Here is a 24,783-nt window from a genome sequence, read left to right on the forward strand (position 1 = left end):
TGCTAATGGAGGTAAAGATACAGAAGAATCATGGCTTCATGGAGGATTATGTACATTTTATATTATTAAAGGATAATAACAACAATAATACAAAATAATTATAATATTCAAATAGTAATAAAATACACTTTGTTAGATTGAAAAATAGTGGCAATACTTTAGAAACAATACACCTGTATAAATGCATTTATCGCTTATAAACCAGTGATTTTTCTTCTCTCTATCCTTTGGCTTCATAAATATGGCACAGACCAATACACAGTGCTGTCTTAAAGAGGTGGGGTTCGGTTAGTGGGCAAAGGGCAGGCAATCAAACACAAACACAGAGTTTAAGATCTAACTAAATCCTACACACACTCAGGGTGATGGGCTGTTTAAGGCCCAGGCCCTGTCTGTGGTGCTGAGCTGTGGGAGGTGCTCTGACTCCTGGCAAGAGAACCAGTACTGTTTACTATGCAGGCTGACATACAATTAAAAAGCTCAGCAGGAGTTACTTATGAGACTTCCTTACAGTAACATAGTACTAAATATGCACCACTGACATCTTTGTTATTTTTAATCAAAGGCATTTTTTTGCATTGATTTATTTTTCTTCCCCAGATATTTATTGCACCTTTTAAAGTGGTGGTTAAGTGGTAAACCTCAGCAGACTACCTTCCTCTGTTCATCCATTGAGATTCAGAGTTGTGCTGTTGCTGTTGTTCAGGTGGGCATGTCCTCCAAATCATACTGGCAACTTCATGGATTTCCTGGACTCTTTTCTGTTATTTTTTTAAATTCTATTTTCATCATTCAGCGTGATCTCTATTCTGAGCATCACGCCTCCCGGATATCTATTAAATGGTCCTCAAAACAGTTCTCCGAGCTCCCTCCCCCTGATGTTGGCCCTGTGGGTCATTACAAACACCTTGGCCGGTCTCCTCTGGTTGCGTGTGCGGCTCCAGGATGCGCTGTCCAAGAGAGAAGGTGTCTGTGCGTGTGCGTGTGCGTGTTTTGCGTCTTCGGAGTGCTAGCCTCTCAGCTCGGAGGGCTCTTTGGGTCCCTGGTTACTGCACTTCTCCTCTAGGGGGCGCAGCAGCATGTCCTCACGGGTGCGGTAGGGGCGGACGTAGCTGTCGGCCTCCAGCAGGATACGGTTGAGTGTCCGCTCATAGTTGACGTGGCGCCGGGCCATCATGATGTAGTGGTGCCCCACGTCCAACGATGGGCAGTCGCACGCGTTGGGCACCCACAGGAACTCGCGGTGCTCCAGGCGGAAACGGTTGCGGTACGTGTGGATGATCTGCACGTCGTAGCGTGTCTCCTCCCCGCGGTCCTGCTTCCCCAGGACCTTTCCCCGGAACACTGCCAGATACAAGAGAGATGGACACTTATGGGGAGAGATGAGGGACTGGCTAACTCCTTAAATGGACAGGTAACAAACTGGTGCACACAGTCCCTTTGTTCACAGTTCCTCACTGAGGACTGAGGAGTGACAATCTTATGCAACAGAGGTCAATGTACATTCAAATTTACTGAGCAAGCAGTGATTGAAGTCCTATGTAGGCCTCACACTCTCCTGGAAACACAAACATCATCTCAGGCGACACGATGAGACTCACCGAAGTCCTTTTGGCAGTACTGTTTTTGGCGTTCTCCTTTGCCCCGCACTCTCCTGCACTTCCCACAATGCCCTGCAGGAACGAGGTCAACCGATAAAGTAAAGCAAACAATTTATAGATCAGCATCTTACACTCCTCCATGCCATATTAAAATGAGCAAGGCCTCCACCAAAATACACCAACAGCTGTTCTCTTTAAATACACTATAGGTCGATCACCCTATAATATTGTCTGCGTCAAGCCGTGTATGATGCAAAGCATGTGTGTCAGTGGCAGCTCACATGAGAGGGCAGGGCTCTGTAAACAACTGAATGAGTCCTAAGCAACATGGGAGAGGCGCCGGGCACGTGGGTGCTGACCTGCGCGCGGCGGGTGCGGGAGCAGGTTGCTGCGGTTCTCGTCTCTCTCCAGCCGGGCCTGGGGCTGGTGGGGGGGGTGTCCTGGCCTGGGCCCTGCAGGGACTGAGAGGGACACACGGTCAGCCCAGCCTGCTGCCTAGCAACCCGCTCACAGCACGGTCACAAAGCCCAACAATGTCAGCCGGGATTAAGATCATGTAACTGACACCAGTGGAGATTAAACAACGGCAAAAAAAGAAAAAGAAAAACCACAAGATAAATCACTTCCTATTAAGTATTTTAAGAAGAAAAGGGAAGCATTAAGAAGTCTCTGAGCAGGTGTGATATATTTGCATCTCTCCTCCCTCTTCATCTAATTTAAGAAAGCACTGGTTTGACAGAAGTGTTTTTTCAGGTCATTGGTTCTAAAAATACCATCAGCAGTTTACAGGGACTGGCGTTCTGATAACAAACACACTGCTACATGTCTCTCTCTAGTGAGGGAAACAAACATTTGACTTTCAGGGGAACAAAATGGTAAACATTAATAATTATTGACTATTGGCCCATTGTTACACTCCTGATTCCTGAACATGGAATGAATGAAAATACAACACAGGGAGGGGACTGGTTAAAGTGCAGGGACGAGATTAGAAGTGTTTGATTGTGGCCTTGGACTTCAGACACGGGAATACGCATTAGAGGTAAAGAGACATCATCTCACCCCACAGTGGGCGGGAGCCAATGGGCGGTGGCCTGGTCGTGGTGGTGGTGGTTGGGGTTGTGGAGGTGGTGGTTGTTGTGACAGTAGGCGTGGTGGTGGGTGGTTGCCATGGTGGAAAACTGTCCGTGTGGTGTGGCTGCCGCAGTGGGCTCTTCCTCCCGTGGTACAGGGCGTAGCGATCAGGGGGCAACCAGTACTCATATTCAATCCCAGAATTCCTATCAGTGGACAACACCTGCACAGAAAACATGGCATTTAAAGTCATCCCCAATTTCCTGCACAAACCATATAGTTGTGTCTGTGGAAAAATAAAAGCGAAAGTACATGGTGGCACAAATCTGGACTTTTCTGAGCTGCCCATATGAAATTCAGCATTATTGCCTATCCTTCAATTTATATAGTCAACAACAGGAAAAAGTTATAGATCTCAGGTTGCTTGATGAAAGCAGCTCAGCTCCACAGGTCCGGGAAGGCTTTACCAGTGCAGGGTTCACCGGTAATGATTTGCACAGCCCCGTCTCTGGAATGACTGTAATGGCTCAATAGGATTTATAAAAGGCATAATAACTGAAGAATCAAGTTATGATAATCCAGGAGAATGGAAAAGCAAGACATCAAGCAGTACAATGGTATAATGGACTTGCACAGCCTGAGGGGAGAGGACAGGGCAGAGGGGTGTGTTCCCCCATTCATTCGTGTTCATCAAATCAACCAAACCCACGTCCCTATCAAAGCTGGAGGGGCTTAACACAGTGCTCTGGCGCACGGAGAAAGAATTCCTGCGATTCCTGCACTGGCTGAGCAGATGAGTGCGGATGAGTGCCACTCACCATGATGTGCAGGTCCTCCTGGGTGGGCCCCATGGCCTCAAAGCTCTCCCACAGGTCTGCAGAGCGCTTGTACAGTAGCTTGGTCCCAGCCACCCTGTACTCCCCAGGTACGTTGATCTTCCAGTTGCCGTTGATGATGAACTGGGCGTGCCCGTTCTGCAGTGCTGACGGGCAAGTAAGGAGGGGTTAGTGAGTGGAGTGACAGAGCCATGGGTGGCACCTCCGCTCAGCAGCACCACTGCCAGTTAAGGAAGCAAGACAACTGCTACTATACAAGGCTTTAGTTGTCACACTACTGTGCTAGTCTCTTGTAGGACAGGTATTACAAAAGTTGTGAATAAACCTAGATCTACTACACATACTGCTCATGACCACTAGAGGAAGCCTGGGAAAGCAGACTGGTAGTAATTCGGGGAAAGCTGTCGAGGTGGGAGTGCCATTAATCTTCCTCATTCCAGTGTTTATAATGGGCAAGAATTGGCCAGCACCCGGCACACTTCTCTGATCCCAGTCCCCTCGTGTACTCTGGCCAGAAATAGCAAACTAATTTACACAGATTATGTGGATGAAGCTTGTGTGCCAGAGGATGCATTCTCTGCTGAGACATGACCACTCAACGGCGCATTGTTAAAACCTGCTTATATCTTCTTATTATAGGGTGATGTCTCTATGGAAAATGTTTGATCTGAGGCAATATTTCAAACCCCTCCTCTACCCCTCTGATTGTTGATTTCATTAAATTACTTTTCCATTTTGAGCGCACATTATTTTTGTCCCAAGCAGGCGGTGGAAAGTATGCTGGGTAGGGTGTTCATGGCGACATACACACACAACCCCGCAGGACCTCAGGATGGGAGGAGGGGTGGATTAGTGCTTTTCTAGCCTCGGGTTCAGGTCTCTTTTGATGTACATATCCATGATGGGAACAGATTTATTGTGTCACTGAGACTGCAGAGATCAACCTGCGCTGGTCCAGTGTGGCCTCGTCCCACCTGCCACTGGGAGTGACACAGAAGACAGTGGAAATCTGCCCCATGTGTTCCCCAGGATCTCAGGCTAATAGCAAAGTAAAGTATTCAGCAGTCAGGGCAGTTATGTCAGGGACTGTGATGATAAACAACTCAGTTTTTCACATGTTTGTGGAAAAAAAGCTAAGCAAAATGTTAACACAGTGTGTTACTCAACATGAATAAACTGCATAGAGGTTCTCTTTAAGTGGCATTCATGTCACAATGTACATTTTAATGATTTAATCATGAAAAAGTCTATTGTTCACTATTAGGAGGATCAGGTTTGAGAGAGCTCACTCTTACCCAGGTAGTTCTTGCTGTTGTCGGTGACTCGGATGTGAGTGGCCCCTGCAGGAATCATAGTCACCTCATTGTATCCGAATGGGCCTGAAGGGGGAGACAGACACGTGGAGCTGCATCACAGCAGATTCAGGGTCTTTACGTTCTTAACTTGCATGATGATACAGCAACAATGGACTGCTTTAGAGCACGCAAGTATTCAAAAAGTATTTTGTATAATGGCTTTCATAAAAGGTCTGGCATATGGGAGTAGGTTTGTTTTCAGGGTTGGGGGGGACATAGATTTCAGGGAGGGGTGGGGTGTGGGTTTGGGGGGCGTGGTTTGCATGTGGTTGCAGAGCAGGATCGGATTCTATATCCTTCTTATCGAGCAGACAGGATGCTATCAATACTGGGGGGCTGATTTCATATCCCAAACAAGACCTACTTCTTAATATAGAATGCAAAAATGTCAGCCCTTGTGCCAAATCACTTTTGACATCAGAAATAAACATGGTGAAAACAGAGATTAACTCACATTAATTTCACCTCGTATATTGTACTGAGCCCATGGTAATGTTTTCATTTTATACTGTATGTCAGGTAGTCAGTTCTAACATCTAGTGGGGAAGCAGAGTCGCAACCCTTGCCCCTGATTTGACCCTTTTTTTTTTTTTTTTTTTTAATACTGTATTATGTAGCCTACTGTGCATATTGTAAGACCTTATATATTGCTTACTGTTCTCCTATACACTTGTGTCAATTCTAAATTTGTAAAATGTATTATGCCTGAACTGCTCTGTATTATTGCACTGTATTATTGCACTTTGTATTGATCTGATATTTTGTAAGTCGCCTTGGACAAGGGCATCTGCTAATAAATAAATATTATTATTATTAATAATAATAATAATAATAATAATAATAATAATATGGATACAAAACATTAACAGAGTTTTACTCATGATAGACATCAAATCATTTTATTTTGACTATTTTGCACTTTGCAAATTATACAAATGTAGAAGTTACTCACCAGATTACTTGTTCACATAATCCGATCATGTTTTTGAGCTGAACTGAACAAAAAACGCCTTTTCTGTACTAAACAAAAGACACAGCAGCACAGCTAACTGCGACCTGTAAGCCACAGAAACCTTCATAATTTGAACTGTAAAAGTGCGAGTCAATCCCTTCCCTTGCCGTGTCAGCCATGACGGATCTACAGTGCATCTCCTGTTTAAAAATATATATAAAGTTCTCATTTAAGTAGTTATGTTTACAGTGATATATCGGGGGGGGGGACAAATCATATTTTTACCAGGATGGGGAGGTCGTGTCCCCCCTGTACCCCCTGGGATTTCCGCCTATGGTCTGGCACAAAGCTGTCCTTTTAATTTGTTAAAAAAAAATCTTGTGTTCTGCACCCTTTTGATATCAGGGCAGCAGTGTGGGGCTCTTGGCCACTTTAAATATGTTATTTTATTCAGAAATACAGCTGCAGGAGAAGCCATACTAGTGTGTTTTCAACGGCACAAACAAAGCGAGTATTATCGCCCATGTTCTTCTTACTCAATCGAGAGAGAATTATGCCAAGTATTTTCACTCTGCCTACGCGAGGTCTTTCATAAAGAGGTACTGTTTAACAAGAAGACCTGATGCCAAGGGAGACGTGAGGTGTCAGGGCTGTGTGTATGACTCATGAACATTCAGGGTCTGTCTTCGGAAGCAAAGTTAGGGTTAGATTTCCCTCAGTCCTCTAGACTGAAGGCCCTCTTCATGGTTGGGTCTATCTTCCAACTCAGTGTTCATGGCAGGCAATGCATAGCTTTGTATTGTGTTTGTGAATGTTTGAAATCGTAAATCTATATATATATATATATATTTTGTAATGCTCAATATGGTGCCCCTAAGGCTTTGAGTGTGTTCAGGGCTGTTCTGCAGGGTAAATTGTATGTTATTATACATGGTTGGCACAGCTGTGATGTGATGTGCGTGTGGCACTGACCGGCAATCTGGCTGTGGCTCTGGTACACACTGTGGTGGTGCAGGCAGGTGGAATTGTGGCCCCCGCACACCATACAGGCATCTTCCTTCTGCTCTGAGCCCAGGATGAGGTCACAGCCAGGTTTCTGCAGCACAACAGACAGCACAGCAATCAGATGCTCATCCACAAAAGCCACACCCAACCCAACTTTCCACCCCTCCTTCTGAATCACTCTCCTCACTTGCATCAAGCTATGGCTGATTGAACATTGTCTAAACTCTCACTTCTGGACTGGGCAGGAAGACACAATCTTGAAAGGCAGGGAAAAGAGGGCTTCACTGTAAACTAGTCCATTTCACCAATCGGAACTGGGATCAGGGGAAGTTATTGAGACATCCCTGAATCAGGTGTGACTTTATTGAAAGAAGGCAGTGTTCAAGACTTTAATGTTGTATCTCCAATGACTAATTTTTCATCCTGGGACAGAAACCGTAATCTCCTGGGGGGAATGAACATGGGGAGAGACGAGGGAGGTGACCCGCCCTCTCTTCCTCTCAAACGTGTCAGACGGCTCCCGAGTGCGGCCAGCCACCCGGAACCACCCATCACGTCACTGACTGAAACTGCCATGACCCGCGGATATTTACCAAAGGAAACAAAGGTAAAAGGGGCGTGGCGAAACGCTGAGATTAAATGGGTGATAAGAAGAGGCTCTCCCCGGACTGTGAGAGAGGGAGAGGAGGGGTAGCAGGTGAGAGAGACCGAGGGTGATGGTGTTGCTGGTGCTGTTGTTGTTCTGCAGCACACAAGGCTGTGTGGCAGGTATTCCTGCGGAAGAGAAGGGGCTCTGGTGTCAACGCTGAGCTGGAAAAGTGGATGCGTGAATACCAATGCCTTCCACAGCTCAGTGCCTGGGAGCCCTCAGTGGAGGGATTGTGCCTCAGCACTGAAGACCTCCTGCACTGCGATGAAAGCTATTGGAGGAGGTGTGAGAATATTCCACCGCACTCCGAGGAACATATAATTAAACACCCTCTTCTCCGGGGGTTGATACCATCATACGTCGGGGCGGTCTCCAAAGCAACACACGCTTACTGTAAAACCCTGGGGGGGCACAGTATACAGTATCAGCAGGATACAAATTAAAAAGTACAGACATGCAGGGAGACAGACGGAGCAGGTATCCTGGACATGGACTGTATGTTTGGGGTCAGGCAGTGGGTCTGGGTTCAATCAAACACAGGCTCTGGTCAATGTCTGCTTCATCTCTGGAGCAGTCTCTCTTTGTGCGAGCCCTCTGACCTTGACCAGATTGTGAGCACTGCTGACCTCACACTCCATAAATTCTACTTTGACATGCACACTACCCCCCCTTATGATACAAATTGCACTGGGCTCCCTACCTTAAGATCCAAGGCCGACTTGCAACTGCTATCAAGGAGAATTACCATTTACATTTCATAATTCATCACTTTGCAGGAAATTAGCGAGAGAGAGGCCCAAATTATTAGAGAGATTAAAATGTGAGCGATAGCTAGGCAAACCAGGGCTCTGGGAAATGGCAGGAAATTAATGGTTTAATTTTTTCCATGAGGCCAAGGCAACCTCACGTCTGTTGTTCACTCTGATGGTACCAGTTGAAATACATTGCAGAGGATTCAGAGAGTGATAGCTAAAATGCTATTCCATGTCTGAAACAAACTAGCAGGTCCAGGGCATCAAAAGGTGAACCTTTTATTATTTGTCAATTTATACAAATGATATGTGGAATAAGCTAAACTATGACTCACCAAACAGCGTCCATTGACACAGACTCCGCCGGGCTCTGTCTGGCAAGGTGTTCCATCCAGAACTCGCCCAAAGTTATAGTAGAAATTGTTCCCAACTGCCAGGCAGCTCAGCTCACAGGGGTTGGAACCTGAAGGAGGCAAAGGGAGAGAGTGAGAGGGGAGATGGGATAGGGGTGGTGGAAGGCTAAGCGAAGTGCCAAGCTGGAGGATATATGGGTTTGGAGACTGGAGGCACAGACAGGATTAAAAGATGAGTGTGAAGTAAGTTGAACTATACCAAGGAAAGCTGGCAATTCCATTCCATTGTAGACTTCTGTCTTAGTGCTACTTCAGTTGCTTTGTTGATCCCGCAGCTGAAGATCATTTTAATAATTAAGGATTTGTGCAAACCAAGACTTGCAACCAAACAGAATGAAATGACCAAGGCTGGCAGCCTTTCGAATTACACACACACAGTAACAGTGCCTTGAAGGGAGACTGAAACATGGTACATGCATTAGAGGCACTATCCACAGAGAGAACGGACACAGGATTGATCTGGGCTCTCTCACCTCCATGAAACGGTGTCCACTTGTACGTGCCTCCACCCAGAATGGGCCTGTCATTGAAGGCAGCGCACTGCAGCTCCCGAAACTCCACCGACCCCGCTGCACACTCCTGCACATGACAGATGAGCAGAGGTCACGCCCCACCCGGCACGAAGAAAGACAGAGCACAGAGCCGCAATCCTGCAGTAACCCACTCCCTCAACACTGCGTCACCTCTCAACTATGTCGTTATCAAACACTCTGCCTTCACTAACACACACTCCATTGAGTCATCATCAGCTGTATCCACACACACGTGAGCACGCAGGTACACGTGCTCCCCCCACACCCTGTACCCATAGTCTTCCTCGAGAGAGTGCAAACTGGACCATGGTACACAAATGCCCGACGACAAACAAAGTGACTGATTTCACTTGGTTACATAGGGTACGTATGTATGTGCTATGCTTGAACAACATTATTATTATTATTATTATTATTTTTATTTCTTGGCAGACGCCCTTATCCAGGGCGACTTACAACATAAGTGCAAAAATACAGAGAAGTACAAGGCATCAATCATTACAAATTCAACTTAGCTAAAACATAGCAATTCAAAATAATACATTTTACAAATTCCAATTACAATTTACACAAGTACAGTAAGAGACTTCCTACATCCTGGATGGTGAAAGCTAAGTGCTGTCAAGATGTAGGGTTACAGACTAGGGTTATGGGAAAGGGAGCAAGGAGGAAAACAATCAAGAACGTGAGGAGCATAATAATCTGAAGTGCTATCTAGCAGGGATAGAGGACTAATATTACAAGTGCTGTCGGAAGAGATGTGTCTTGAGTAAGCGCCGGAATGTGGGGTGGATGTGGTGACAGAGTGGGCAGGTAGACTTCATGCTTAATCACTTCACGCTTACATAAGTTTAGTCGTCACCCAGATGTCGTCAACATCTAAAAATAAATAAGTTATCTTGATCAACATAGTTATCTGCCCTTATTTACACTGCGGATATCAATTCTTAAATATTTACAGTCGTGCTTAGCAAACAAGCACCCGACTGGGGTGAGAATCGAGCAGAGCCCTGCGTACTGTAACAAGCCTTTTGCAGACATAATGGGCCGGCTGAGGCCAGTCTGTCATTTCTGTCTAACAGTGTATGGCAGGATGAAATCTATTGTCTGGTATGTCTATCTGCACATTTATGCTTAGCATGGTTTTAGTGGGGTTCCTCACCTTGCTATTGCAGATTTTGTACTGCCTGGGTTCCCCCGAACATGGCCCCCCAAGTGGGTTCCTGTAAAAGAAAAGCCCCCCCACACACAGTCATCTCAGTACTGGACTGTCTTCAATCAAGATCTTGTTTCTTATTTAGAAGAATTTCATTCAAGTATGGCAATAAGAGCCACATTGTAGCTCCGGCTTATTCTTCTTTCTTTTACCAAGAGAGGCATTGAAGTTTTAATAAATTGCAAATGTGGATCTCCTAAAGGAATACATAAAGTCTGGCTGAGATTATTCTATCGGCTAGAAATGTGTATGGATATACTGTAGTCATTTACAAAATGTATTTTTTAATGATACTTTTCATTTTGATTAAGATTTACTCACGTTTTAAATTATTCATATTTGTACGCCCTGGTAGAAATGTATTGTAAGTTTTTAACTTGAGAAATTGTTTTTAAATAGTTTGGGAGTGAATAGCAATCCCTGTGAATTAGTGCCTATAGTTATCCAACACCACACTGGTAAGGTACGTGCAGGGAAACTCCAGAAACAGATAACACACACTAAACAGACTACACCCATGAAAGAGTCATCCTAAAAGCTGGCTATTACCTTCCTCATTCATAAAATATTCAAACAAGAGATATAAACACAAAAATATTTTCTTTCCCAGAAAACACAACTGGGAATTTTACCCCCAACACACTTGCAAACACAAAAAGCAAAGGCTCTTTTGTCTGTGAGGTCTGAACTGTGACTTACAGATTCTTAAAGAGGCAATTCTTCAATGGACATTCCAATCCTGCTCACATCTATGCAAAAATAACAGTTGTGTGTGTGTGGTTTTCTAGACATAATCCCAAAAGGACAAGGAACGGTTGCATTTAGTACTGTGATTAACAGAAATTTAAGCTGACTCCAGATCCCTGAGGGTGAATCCTTCTGCTTCATATACCTTGCTGTACAACACATTTCCTAAGACAAGAGTTCTCAGTCTTGTATTTGGAGACTCAAAATAAACCCTTTAACTAATCTTCCATGTTTTAGCGTTGAATGCCTTTGCTCAGTTGGAACAACACAGAAGATACAGTTGACATCCAGTACTGAAACGGGGAACCCTGCTCTTAACAGCAGAGATAGAGACAGAGTGTGAGAGAAGCCAGGTGTGACTGTGCGGAGGGTAGGGGTGGAGGGCAAAGACATCCCTTTTACTTACCTGGTAATGCAGGTGCGACTGCGGACAGAGGCGCCCCCTCCGCAGGTGCGTGAGCAGGCAGACCAGCCGCTCCAGGAGCTCCACTCGTTCACGTAGCGCAGCTGACGACGGGCGCGGCCTGGGAGGGTGGATGGATTTCCCAGAGAGCCCTGGGATGACCGAGGGAGAGAGATGGTAAGAGCACGAGAGAGGGGAAGATATGTCCCACTGGGGAGAGAGGGAGGGACCAAGGGTGAGAAACAGAGTTGGCAGGAAGGCAGGAAAATGTGGGAAAGAAGTGGGGGAGGAAGAGAGGGAGTGTGAGAAGACAGAAGGCAATGGCACAGAAACACTGATACTGAAAACAGTGAGGGAGAGTATAGCAGAGGGAGCCGAGCACCCAGAGTGAGGGAGAAAACAATGTCCTGCGAGTCGCACTCCATCGAACACATCAAGAAAACCGTCAGTCTTTGAGCTGAGCCCTGCTCCCCACTGTCACTGCTGACCCAGTAAATTCCTTCCTATTACCAGGCTTCTGCTCGCTGCCCGGACCCAAGATAATTTCTCCCAGGGTGCCAAGATGCCTGCAATAACTGGTCAATCATTTAGCCCTTCAGCATTCATCAGAGCAGACCAGAATACATTCCCACCCCATGACAGGATTCCCGGCAATCTGCATTAGTGAAATTGCGGTCAGTATTTCATAGCTAAGGACACATTATTCCCCTGTATAAAAATACGCTGGCATTCCTTGTCTAAACCCTAGGCTTATTCTAAGAATAAGGGAAACAACAGAGCAATGCCATTGACTTTGGTTATCGGTCATAAATAGACTTCTCCTCACTGGGGAGAGAGTTCTGTGGAACTGGAGTGGGCGTGGGGTGCAGGCACTCCCTCCTCCCGCTGAGTGAATGAAAATGCCTCTGGCCTGCCATGCAGCTCAAGAGCTCTCCATATGAAATCAGAACACATTTATTGCTGTTCCACCATAAATCTATTTCAAGCATGAATGCTGTGTGCATTGTGTTAACTGTAAACATTGCTAAACAATATAGAACAAATCAACAGTAGAAATACTGCATTTGAAATGCATTCCAGACATTTCCCCTAAAGGTGAATTTCCCTGGCAACACTCCCGTTCATCTTCCATATTCCATACTCCTTTTATAGTCTTCAGGCTTAACTCTTTGAATCCCTCAATGGCAGTGAAACCTGTTTAAATCTGATCATAGAGAATTATATGCATACTATATATATCCTGTAGGTTATAGTTTTATTGAATTCTGATGTCTCAATTTGGAAATAAATATGTAACAGATGATAATATGCAACTGCACGTGAACCCACTAACATATATGACCGAAGAGATCAATTAAATATGAGACTTGAAATCCAGCAAGAGAACGCTGCCAGTTGTCTGTTTGTTTTCTGTGGTGTACAAGGTGGATTATTACTGCTGTGTGACTGATGGACATCGGCCCTGTCTGTGAAGGATTAATGACACATGACTGACCACACCACAGCGCTGTAGTAATTCTTACAGTCCATCATTTTTCAATGCAGACTGACCTGGAACTGCCCTCATTACTGCCAAGACGGAAACCCAAATTAGTGTTGATAACAGCTGGAGAAGGGGATCGCTGTTGCTACAGATTAATACACTGGCCTTTGACCTCTGGAGCCCCCAGGCTCCCTCCGGTTATTCTTAGAAACTAGTGTTTAAAACAGGACCACAGGTGGAAACGTTTTGGGGAAGAACCGCCAACATTGCCCAGAATGATCTGGTTGAGGATCGAGGGTGATGGCCTGAAGGCTTCGCTTCTGTAATCCAAGCCCAATCCCTTTCTGGAGTGAACGCATAAGAAAAAAACTGGGAAATGATGCTGAGCCAGGCTGGAGGACTAGCCTAGAAAAGGCTATTAAATCAGAAGGTATTCAGAAAATGGTTAATAGCAGGCCAGCAAATGCCAAGAACACTGCAGTAAATATTTATAATACTTCTGCTGCAGCTGTTAGCCCTGTACCCTGGGATTGTGGAGGTAACGTGAAAGGGAGTGCCTCTGAGCCTTTGACATCCCTAGTGAGCTATTTGGGGGGGAATGGAATTCAAAGAGCAAGTTGTGCTAATAAAAACAGTGTCTTTGTCTGGGGAGTGTGTGTGTGTGTGTGTGTGTGTGTGTGTGTGTCTCAGGCCCTCTCTCTCCCAGGGGGGGAATCCCTCCTTGCGGAGGCTAATAAAAGCCCCCTATACCCCACGTCACCTTCCCACCTCACCCTTCGACAGAGTGATGAAAGATATGAGTACAAAGAGGAAAAGAGGACACGGAGGTACCAGTAGAAGGTGGAGAGACAAAACCTGTCAGAATCTATTAGGGCCCCTTGAGGTGCTGAAAAGCACACCACCCTTACCACACACCATGGTCACAAAAACACTTCCCCCCCATTGCAGCTTTTTCTCTCTGGTTTCACACTATAGCTGTCAGACTGACAGAGCTGTAGTAGTGGTTTCTGAAGCAGTTCTGAAGTGGTATCATATTTTTGTGTTATCACAGAGAAAGAACAACCTATTTCCTTGGAAGTGCTAAAAGAAACATTGGACTGCCTTTTTATTTGATTTCTGACCTTCAATACCTTTATTCTCGGCATTGTTACAGAGTTTGAAATGTTTTGATTAAATGTGCTGTATACTGAGATTCAAGTGTACGGTCATGCAAGTTTAAAGTACATATCCCAGCCAGCTTTGACAGACAAATGTACAATGCCACAGGATCTGCAGGCTGGGCCTGGGCCTGCAAGGATGCTCATGCAAGGATGCACTGTCAAAATCAAGAAACATTACAAAATTTTAATAAATAAATATTTGTCTCCAGAGCACAATCCCAGTGGGTGTCCGGGCTTCCACGCCATTGCTAACGAGGTGTAAAGGTTGTGTAAACGAACAAGAGTGCCTTACGTGCCGGGAGGACAGGCAAACTGGGCAGACCAGCAGAGTGATGAAGGTCAGAGCTGCGCATTGAGACAGCCTCCTGAAAACAGAGAGGAGAGGAAAATAAACACTGTTATTCAATTATACCCACACCCCTCTGAGATTTAATCAGGGGCAGAGAGAGAGAGGCAGACACTTAAAGCCCACTTAGCACAAGAGCCCTGGCCCAGGGTCACAGGGCAGACATTAATAACAACAAATAGCCCAGTCAGACCTGCCATGACAGCCAAGCCCCTGTGGAGAAGAGCCAAGGTCAGGAATTCCCCTTCATACACTGGGAATCATTAACTCCCACCCCCGGAGAGAGGACTGCTGGGGTTCACCAAGCTCCCAGCACCCCAACATGCCGAGAGGAGCTGCTGCCATGAGTTTAAAGGGAACAGGGGCCTGCAACACCAACCTGCCAAACAGTTATAAATGTTGCCATGTCTGTGTGCAAAAGGTTTCTGTTGCGGTCTTCATCAAAAACCACTAGGAAACATTAGGCACTAAGGTTCAGGAATAGGTAGTGTGTGCATTCAGGTGTGCCCATCAACAAAAGAGATGGAATCATCTTTGTGATCATTCTGTGCTACATTTTGATAATGTAACCATTCCATCACAAAACCCTCAGAAAACACAACAAACCAAAATGCACAACAACAAAAGTCTTAAGATCTCATCAGGCTTCCCTTGGCTAAACCTCATCTGTGAACAATCCTATTAATGTGACTATAGAAATAGGAATAGGAGTTTGTGGACTTCCAAGGACTTAGAGAGCAGGTAAAGCATCCTGACCTTTATATGGTCTTGTAGCCCATATTCCTCTTGAGCATGCTGAAAACTCTGCTATAAGAGGGATTCATTACTGCCTTATCAACTAGTTCTTGAATGTTACTGCACCACGCTTCTGACATCCCAAAGTGTGCAGAAGCGATAAGTGCTGTGAATCATACAAAGGAAGAGCAGTGTAATAAAAACACTCCAGACATCTCCTCGGAAATCTTGGAAGCCCCCCCACTTACTGTTAACTACTGACACAGCTTTGCATCAAAGTTTCTAGGAAAGCCTGAAATTTACCAACATCACAAGCATGACTAATACGAGTTTATATCTCCCACATAAAGATTCGTTTTTCCCCACTCACTGCTCTTAAAGAAAATAAATAATTTGAAATAGTTTTACTTTTCTCAGAGGCACAACTTATCTGTTAAGGGTTTGGAAGGATCTCTGCCAGAACACTGATGTTGGCTTCCTCCCAGATCAGTAGCCACCCTGTTCAAATGCAAGATACACATCTCTTCCACACCCTGCTGATCAGCCCCACCTCCCACAGACGTCCCTGCTACCCCCTCTTCTTCCCCCTGCCAATCTCAATGGAGCAATCAGATTTGACTTTGACCAGCCTGTGTGCCAAGTCCTCTGTCCTGTGCAGCTTTAATAAAAACAACTGGGCACAGCTGCTCGTTAATTACAGAGACTATTAACTGATGTCATTTTTTTCCAGGGACCCTCGTTAAATCCACAGCATCTCAAAATTACACTCATTAAGGTAATTGCAGTGCAAAATCATGAGCAAATGGTACCAGGGTGTTGAGTCAGAGTGGCAGTCAGACCGGAAATGGCTTTTAATCAATACGAACCAGGACACCAGCTGTTTCTGTTTCTGACATTGTCTAGTTTCTACAAAAGCAACATTTTTTAGGGTCTTAATTGAAAACTTAAAGATTCCTGAAAGACCAGGCACATGTTCAAAGGCTATTGCCATTAATCACTCCATCAAAACATGTCACTCTCATTCTAGGCTCTCGCGCACAAGAACGCACACATTTCTTGGGAAAAAAATACAACAGTATGACAGGAACACACATTTCTGCTCATGGCACAAGAGAACGCTAAAGCACAGGGCAGACTTTCTACAGGATCGGGTTCCTGAGCTAGAGAGGGGACATCCATCCACACCTACAGTGAGGGGAAAAAAGTATTTGATCCCCTGCTGATTTTGTACGTTTGCCCACTGACAAAGAAACGATCAGTCTATAATTTTAATGGTAGGTGTATTTTAACAGTGAGAGACAGAATAACAACAACAAAAAATCCAGAAAAATGCATTTCAAAAAAAGTTATAAATTGATTTGCATGTTAATGAGTAAAATAAGTATTTGACCCCTTCGACTTAGTACTTGGTGGCAAAACCCTTGTTGGCAATCACAGAGGTCAGACGTTTCTTGTAGTTGGCCACCAGGTTTGCACACATCTCAGGAGGGATTTTGTCACACTCCTCTTTGCAGATCCTCTCCAAGTCATTAAGGTTTCGAGGCTGATGTTTGGCAACTCGAACCTTCAGCTCCCTCCACAGATTTTCTATGGGATTAAGGTCTGGAGACTGGCTAGGCCACTCCAGGACCTTAATGTGCTTCTTCTTGAGCCACTCCTTTGTTGCCTTGGCTGTGTGTTTTGGGTCATTGTCATGCTGGAATATCCATCCACGACCCATTTTCAATGCCCTGGCTGAGGGAAGGAGGTTCTCACCCAAGATTTGACGGTACATGGCCCCGTCCATCGTCCCTTTGATGCGGTGCAGTTGTCCTGTCCGCTTAGCAGAAAAACACCCCCAAAGCATAATGTTTCCACCTCCATGTTTGACGGTGGGGATGGTGTTCTTGGGGTCATTCCTCCTCCTCCAAACACGGCGAGTTGAGTTGATGCCAAAGAGCTCGATTTTGGTCTCATCTGACCACAACACTTTCACCCAGTTCTCCTCTGAATCATTCAGATGTTCATTGGCAAACTTCAGATGGGCCTGTACATGTGCTTTCTTGTGCAGGGGGACCTTGCGGGCGCTGCAGGATTTCAGTCCTTCACGGCATAGTGTGTTACCAATTGTTTTCTTGGTGACTATGGTCCCAGCTGCCTTGAGATCATGAACAAGATCCTCCCGTGTAGTTCTGGGCTGATTCCTCACCGTTCTCATGATCATTGAAACTCCACGAGGTGAGATCTTGCATGGAGCCCCAGACCGAAGGAGACTGACAGTTATTTTGCGTTTCTTCCATTTGCGAATAATCGCACCAACTGTTGTCACCTTCTCACCAAGCTGCTTGGCGATGGTCTTGTAGCCCATTCCAGCCTTGTGTAGGTCTACAATCTTGTCCCTGACATCCTTGGACAGCTCTTTGGTCTTGGCCATGGTGGAGAGTTTGGAATCTGATTGATTGATTGCTTCTGTGGACAGGTTTCTTTTATACAGGTAACGAGCTGAGATTAGGAGCACTCAGCTCCTAATCTCCTAGTGCTAGAGAGTGCTCCTAATCTCAGCTCGTTACCTGTATAAAAGACACCTGGGAGCCAGAAATCTTGCTGATTGATAGGGGATCAAATACTTATTTCCCTCATTAACATGCAAATTGTGATTTTGTTGTTATTCTGTCTCTCACTTAAAATACATCTACCATTAACATTATAGACTGATCATTTCTTTGTCAGTGGGCAAACGTACAAAATCAGCAGGGGATCAAATACTTTTTTCCCTCACTGTATCCTGCGCAAAGAGACAGAAAGAGAAACGCTGCTCTCTGACACACTCCTCTTGACACACTGCAGGACTGAACTGGGTAAAAGTGAGTGATGTTTCCATTCCAACACACTCTATCCCACAGCCTACAGGGCACTAGAAGGACTGACCTCTTGTAAGGGTGTGGCCCTGGGTGTGGACAGAGCCCCCTGAATCAGTCACTATGGTAAGCACACTGATAATTGAGCACCAAGTACCATCTGTCTAAATATCCTGTGATTTACAAAGAAGTGCAAAATATAGTTCAAAAAGATTATCAGTAAATTAATTTGCTGAACAGGCTTGTGTAGTTCATTCAATCTGTTTCCAGAGCTAAATTCCTCTTTGGAATTTGGAAGATTACGGACCACCTGGCAGCTAGGTAAATATATACATACATTTTGACAAATTAAAATAGTGTGATGTCATCTCAGGTACACGGTTTTCTTTGCAGCTGGACTGCACAGAACGCAGGTGAGTATGTGACCTCTGACCCCAAACACAGTTCACCATGTGTCAGTAATAAAGACAGAACTGCAGCACTACAGCGCGGGGCACCTGACTGTGGAAGACCGCGCCAGACAGGGAGTCAGTAAATAGACTGCAGATGATTCGGGATACTTACCCCAGTAAAATACAATTAGTCTGCAATGCACTTCTCCAAATTCATGCAAGATTTTGTTGACTTCTGATTGTAAATGTATTTCACATGAAAAGCAATAAAACCTCTGTTAACAGGATAATATTGTGCAGATCATGAGGATACGTAGGCTACAAACAAGAGATTGGTGGAGTTTTTGCCAGTGAGTGCTGTCAGATAAACTCCTGACTCCCTCAAACATTCCCTTGTTTACGAGCTCCTTGGCTCAGGAATCACTGGCCTGGCTGCTCCAATCCATTCCATGCCAGAACAAGGTCTTAAACCTATGAACTTATCATACTATTGGAATTACAGTCATTTCCTTTTATAATCACGGACAAAGTTATTGTATCTGTCCATTTAGGGTCCTGTTTTTAGCAAGTTCTAATATTGGAGTCAGATACAACCAATAACTCTTATAAAAAAAAATAATAATAATAATACTAACACCCCATCTTGTGTATAAGGTTGTATACTACTGACCACAATAACCTTATTATCCACAGACCTTTAACCTTTTATTAAAGTATATATTGGGCAGATCTGATGGAAAAATTCCAGCTGTCAAGATTTCAAAGCCTTTTAAAAAAGATAAGTGAGTGATTGAGATAATATGCGAGAACACAGAGTTAAATGGGCCCTTTATGGTGATGTTATTGGATCAGTTCTCCACCTCGGGATAAGCCCATCAAATCTACTCAGAGGGATTTGGCTGGCATACAAATATACATTCCAATGCCAAGTGTTTTGTGAAAAAAAACTCTCTCCAAGGTATAACTTTTTAATCCCCTCATTTCTAAACCAGTCAGGATGGCATCAGATCATTACATAGATTAGAATCCATAACAACAACAACATATTTTGAATTGAGGGATCAGCTGGTAAAAAGGTCAGAGACGTAATCCACTTCTGTTTGCTGGGAAATATTTTTTCTGGCAACCATTTTGAGGTATCTCATCAGATGTCATGATACTGCTTTGTTCATCAGTCTCATATCTTGACTGTAAACAATGTAGGTGCCATGGAGGGGACAGGGATTAAAGAAGGGGTGGGTTATTTGTGTCTGCTTCTCTCTTGAAACCCAGAGTACTTAACTAAGTGTATATTTTAAATACAGACAATTCTCCCCAACTGTGTGTGATAAATATGAAATGTGTATAAATAGCTCAGGACATTTGGAACTATTTTGGAAATAAAAGACGCATGTGTGAATAATGCAGACCTCCTCCTATACCTAACAGTGCGGTATGACCAAGAATGCCTTGTAAAGCGTAGTTCCAAGGTCTGTATGCTTTGGCTGCATATCAAAATTCATGATTGCATAATTTTTGTTTTCCTTTTAACAATTCCCTTGAATTAATCATTGATTGTGCTGCGCATTCATAATGCCAAGGACCATCTAAATGCGCCTCGAGGTGCTTTTGTATTGAATGGGTCTCTTTTTTTCAAACCAACTGGAAAGAAAGACGCTTATGGGAACATGTCCAAAAGTTAATTCCAATCGGTGATCTGATGTTGTATAGTTAAGCACTTGGAGAGTAAGACCAAACTGTATTTTTTTAAAGAGCTAAATCTTTCAAACAAAAAACAACATACATTGGGAGTATATACACTTTGATTTGTCTATGTCTATGTTGTCTCCTTTCACTGCCCACTGACACAGATGCAAGAATGCAGATGTCAACCAACCAGTCGTTTCAGGTATTCCTTGTTATGAAGACATGATAACGGCAAGTCACCACGGCAGTAAATCACCCTCATCTCAGTCAAAGTGGACAGTGCTGTGGTATCTCTAATAAAGAATGGTTAAGAAAGCCTACATGTGTTCTATCCTGACAATAATAATAATAATAATAATAATAATAATATACAAAAGCCAACTATTGGTTGTATTTATTTTGTACTTTATCAGGATACAACACCGTAATTTCAGTCCTTCTAATATGTAGATGTTGCCTATATAGTTCTACCTACCGAATAATGCATGTCTTATTACAGCAGATCTAGATCTCTATATCTATAGATATTTCTTATTAGTTATAATTACACATACACATCAAATTAGAGGTCAGTCTGTAAAACTGACCCTTGTAGGAACCCAAAACCAAAAATAAGACAGAGCTGAGCATGTCCTTACCTGGTAGCTGGCAGTGACATACTCGTTGCCGACGAGGAGATTAAAACCAATCCCAGCTTTAGGATAGTGTTCCTGTACTTTCAGGTATAGGCTACATCCACAGCAGACATAGCATATCAAATGAACAGCAATAATGAAAAGGATAAAAAAGTTTCCGCGGATTAAAGTTCTGCAAACGGGGTGAGCATCAGTAAGACTGCAGGAGCCCCCATAGTCCAGACATGATTGTGGGATCACCCCATTGTAACCCCTGAACTAAGGAAATCCTTTGTTTACTGGTTTCAAATACTCTCCAGGAATGATACAGTAAATAAAAACTGGGGGGCGGGAGATGGGTGCAGTTTTTTTCCCTTGACAAACCCCTGGCGCCTGTAAGGTATCTCACCAGGGTCCTGGAGAAGACCTCCGAGCCTTCCGAGCGCTGGCTAGGGTATAATTACTGTTTAATCATTTTTCTTCAAATACTGTATTTCCTTTTTCTCTCTCTCTCCGCACGCCACATCACTGTATCGAAAACGAGCCCAGACAGATCTCTACTTAACTCTCTTCCCTTTTTTCCACAAAATAGTACCAGGTGCAGGATTATGAAAACTACACGTGTAGAGGTGAGCGTCTACACAGGATACTGTGGCTTCTTCGTCATGCAAGTGTGATGCATTAAAAGAAAAAAAAGTAATTTAGCAAGGAGTGGAAGAGCGTCCCTTCTTTGTTGCTATTTCAACAACATATAGTCTAATACTTTCCAAAAGCTTCTTGGTATCCTTAAAATGATATTCAAAGTCAGTGTTCTCTTCTTTTCAGTGTGTCTGGAGATGCCGCTTCAATGAGGGAATGTTGCCTGTAAATGAACAAGAAGACACTAAAACCTACATTTTCAAAGGTGCTTTCAAATTCACCTCCTTGTCCATGAGGTTCTGTGGTTCATTCAACTTTATTTTCGTCCGCACTGTCCTTGGAAGTTCAAAGTTAACCTTTGGTTGAGCAATTCAAGCCGGGCTCTGTGTTTCCACCTGGGCGGGGGCAGGGCTGCTGACAGCGCAATGTGTTTCCATTTCCCCGCAGCTCTGCGCCGCTGCGCGCCGGGACCCGCCGCCTCTACTCTGTGCAGACCGACGCGGGAGTCCGGGTCCAGCGCAGGCCGCTTCCCGCATCACGCAGGTCTGTCAGTGCAGGTGTGCAGGTCGGCTTCCTCGCCCCAGTCTTTTCCGCCTATGCCTTCATTACTTTGTTTTCTGCAAATATGACTTATTGGGTCCACTTATCCCCACCGCTTTCTCTTCCAGGTGAGGCAACTAACGTTAAGCAAAAGGGATATACTTATATTATAAAAAGGAAGTCACCTGGATAGTGTTGTTTTAGAAAGTTTGCCAACTTTTGAATGAAATGTGCGCCCTGAGATGTCATGGGAGAGGCGTCTCCTGCAGCCCCTCAGCGCGCCCGCCCGCCCGCCCGCCAGAGCTGTGTACCTGAGCCCCGCCCCGCGCATCCTCTCCGTCCAATCAGAGAGCGCGCACGTCCCGCCCCCGCTCCTCCGTTACCCAATCAGCAGAGAGCCCGCGCCCTGCCCCTCCCACTCCCGAGGACACGCACTTTAATGGCAAGAACAAATTGCGGCAGAGATTTGAAGAGCGAGTTTTAAAATAATTAAAGCCGGGTGGGAACGGCGATAACACGGCAGACAGCCCCCCCAGACTCCTGCCGTCGGTCCTTGAGAGCTTCCAGCTCTCCCAAGGACAAGAGAGAGCTGCAGGTCGTGGTGACCTAACGGAGCTTTAAAAAGATATTAGTATCTATAGTAAAGTTAAAGACATTGAAGACAATGTTATAAACTAGTAATGTAATGATTAAACATGAACCAACATAGGTTCGTGTTTTAATTATATGTTTTTCTTATATATGTATAATAATAATAATAATAATAATAAAAATTATAATAAATAATCATAATAAAAGCTGTTGGTTGGTTAATTGCTTAATTGCTTATGCATCGTGCAAACCAGTCAGAGTCCCAGAAGTGCTCCGAGCTGGAGCTGCTCCCTGCAGTCACAGCTGTGGGATTGGGCTGACTGAGCCTGTTAGCACTGCTGACTGTAGCTCAGGGCAATCAACTTTATCATCCTCTGCAAGTCAGGGCACTTAATTCTGTCATTCATTTCACTTCATACATGTACTGGTTCATGAAACAAAACAGTCATATTCCAAAAACGTCTGCTTGCATTTCCTCCCTGAAGCCATCTGTATCTGTAATCAAGGACTTGCCAGGTTTACTACTGAAAATACCACAAAAGTAGGCCTACCATTAAAGCTAGAATTAAATACAGCATTTAGACAAAACTTTGAAATGCAAATTGTATTTGCCATTCACAATTAAAAACATTCATCAGCATTTCATTCAGAATTTGTAAAGCAGTGCAATTCAATCATGTTTTCACCACATACAATTAAGTTAATTGTGGTTTGTAAGAAGTGAATTTTAATGAAGGCGTTTCAAAATACTTTCATGTGCATGATAATCTAGGCCCTAGGTTCTGTAGGCCCTCGTGAGTTATATATAAAAACTGATATATGATTTCAATGTAGGTTACAAAGGTACCTAGCTCACACATTTCGTTCTGGCAGTATTGTAAGGTTTTAATATGTTAGTTGAAATATATGGAAACGTATTACCCTAATGGCACGGTAATGCACTCTCAATGTTGCTCAGTAATGTTGTTTGCATATTTCACAGGTCCATCTGTAGTACTTTGTCATATGCAATTATATTTCTTTACATGCACATACATTATCATTTGTTTGAATTTTTTTTCATTTAAAGGAAATAAACATTTAATTTTGCCTATTTTGTTATCTGTGATTATTGTTTTTCTCTGGAATGTAATTATATAAATGCAATTTTATAATGTTATCTTACAATGTTTTGACAACTTCCCCTGGAGTCTACAAATTTGCGTTGCCATAACAACATAATTGTTCTGTGCTCACTTGTTGCCATAGTGTTATTTAGTTAGCTAGGTAGGCCTTCCAATCTCCAACTCAAAAATACATGATAACAAAATGAAAACCAAACTGTAAATTAAATCAAAACAGAACCACATTCTATGGAATACAGTTTTAGTTTTGTGGAGTCAAAGTTACAAGTAGATGAAACTTGTTTAGTCTTTTGATGTCCTAAAACTCAATCATGAAGTATTAAGTATGCATATGATATTAAAACAAAGGTTTAATCTGCACCAAGTAGTTAAATATTGTATCTACTGTTTTAGTTTCTGGGTTGGGGTTGATAGTTGACTGTCCTTTGGTCAGATAAGAGTGTAGAGGCCAGGCCAAATCTCAGCCCAGGCCTTGTCTCCTGCTCTGTTTGTTCCTGTTTTCACAGGGAAACATGTACAAAGCAAGGAGACACTTCACAGGACTCTGTCAACAGGGTTATCTGTTTATGGGTGTAATTATCTGCTTTTACTTTATTTGTGTATTTCAATGTTTAACCAGGTAAATTGCTGTTCCGTGTCAGAGGAACAGGCAACAAGCCACAAGCCATTATTTGACTCTTAGCACACAGACCAGGACCAGAGGACTGTAATAAAGCAAAAGATGCCCAGAGCAGATTTAGGATTGAGAACAGGAAGTGCTTCTTGTCTTAAGGGGTGTGGAGCTCTCTGCCAGACCACAGTGTGGGAGATGATTGTCTGGGATCCTTCAAGAAACAGCATGACAAAGTGGATTAAAACAGCAACCAGTAGAACACAATGGACTAAATTGCCCCAAGTCATTAGTAATTTCTCTATATCTCATGCAACCTAAGTTCTAACAGGCAAGTGCAAACCACAGAGCAGATAATTTAGCTTGAAGCACTCAGAAAGGGTGTGAGTCAGCGTGAGGTATTTCATGTTTTAAAGTGGTGGAGGGTAGAGATTTGAGGAAAATTAGCTCTGGATAAATAATTCCCACTTCCCTAAGAAGTGCTGTCAAC

General features: G+C 43.9%; 1 protein-coding gene across 1 annotated transcript; it reads right to left on the reverse strand.

The window, feature by feature from the left end:
• Positions 1-41: 41 nt before the first annotated feature.
• On the reverse strand, positions 42-22,231 carry adamtsl5 (ADAMTS like 5). Its single transcript, XM_066701556.1, has 13 exons — positions 20,814-22,231; positions 14,472-14,544; positions 11,540-11,688; positions 10,333-10,393; positions 9,111-9,216; positions 8,560-8,687; positions 6,791-6,914; positions 4,807-4,890; positions 3,494-3,657; positions 2,664-2,898; positions 1,961-2,062; positions 1,602-1,673; positions 42-1,344 (listed from the first exon to the last, which is right to left on the reverse strand). The coding sequence occupies exons 1-13, from the start codon at positions 20,831-20,833 to the stop codon at positions 1,010-1,012; spliced, it is 1,653 nt and encodes a 550-aa protein (XP_066557653.1). The 5' UTR covers positions 20,834-22,231; the 3' UTR covers positions 42-1,009.
• Between the last annotated feature and the right edge of the window lie 2,552 nt (positions 22,232-24,783).

This window comes from Amia ocellicauda, chromosome 4 (assembly GCF_036373705.1).
Source record: "Amia ocellicauda isolate fAmiCal2 chromosome 4, fAmiCal2.hap1, whole genome shotgun sequence".
In the NCBI taxonomy this organism is placed as follows: domain Eukaryota; kingdom Metazoa; phylum Chordata; class Actinopteri; order Amiiformes; family Amiidae; genus Amia; species Amia ocellicauda.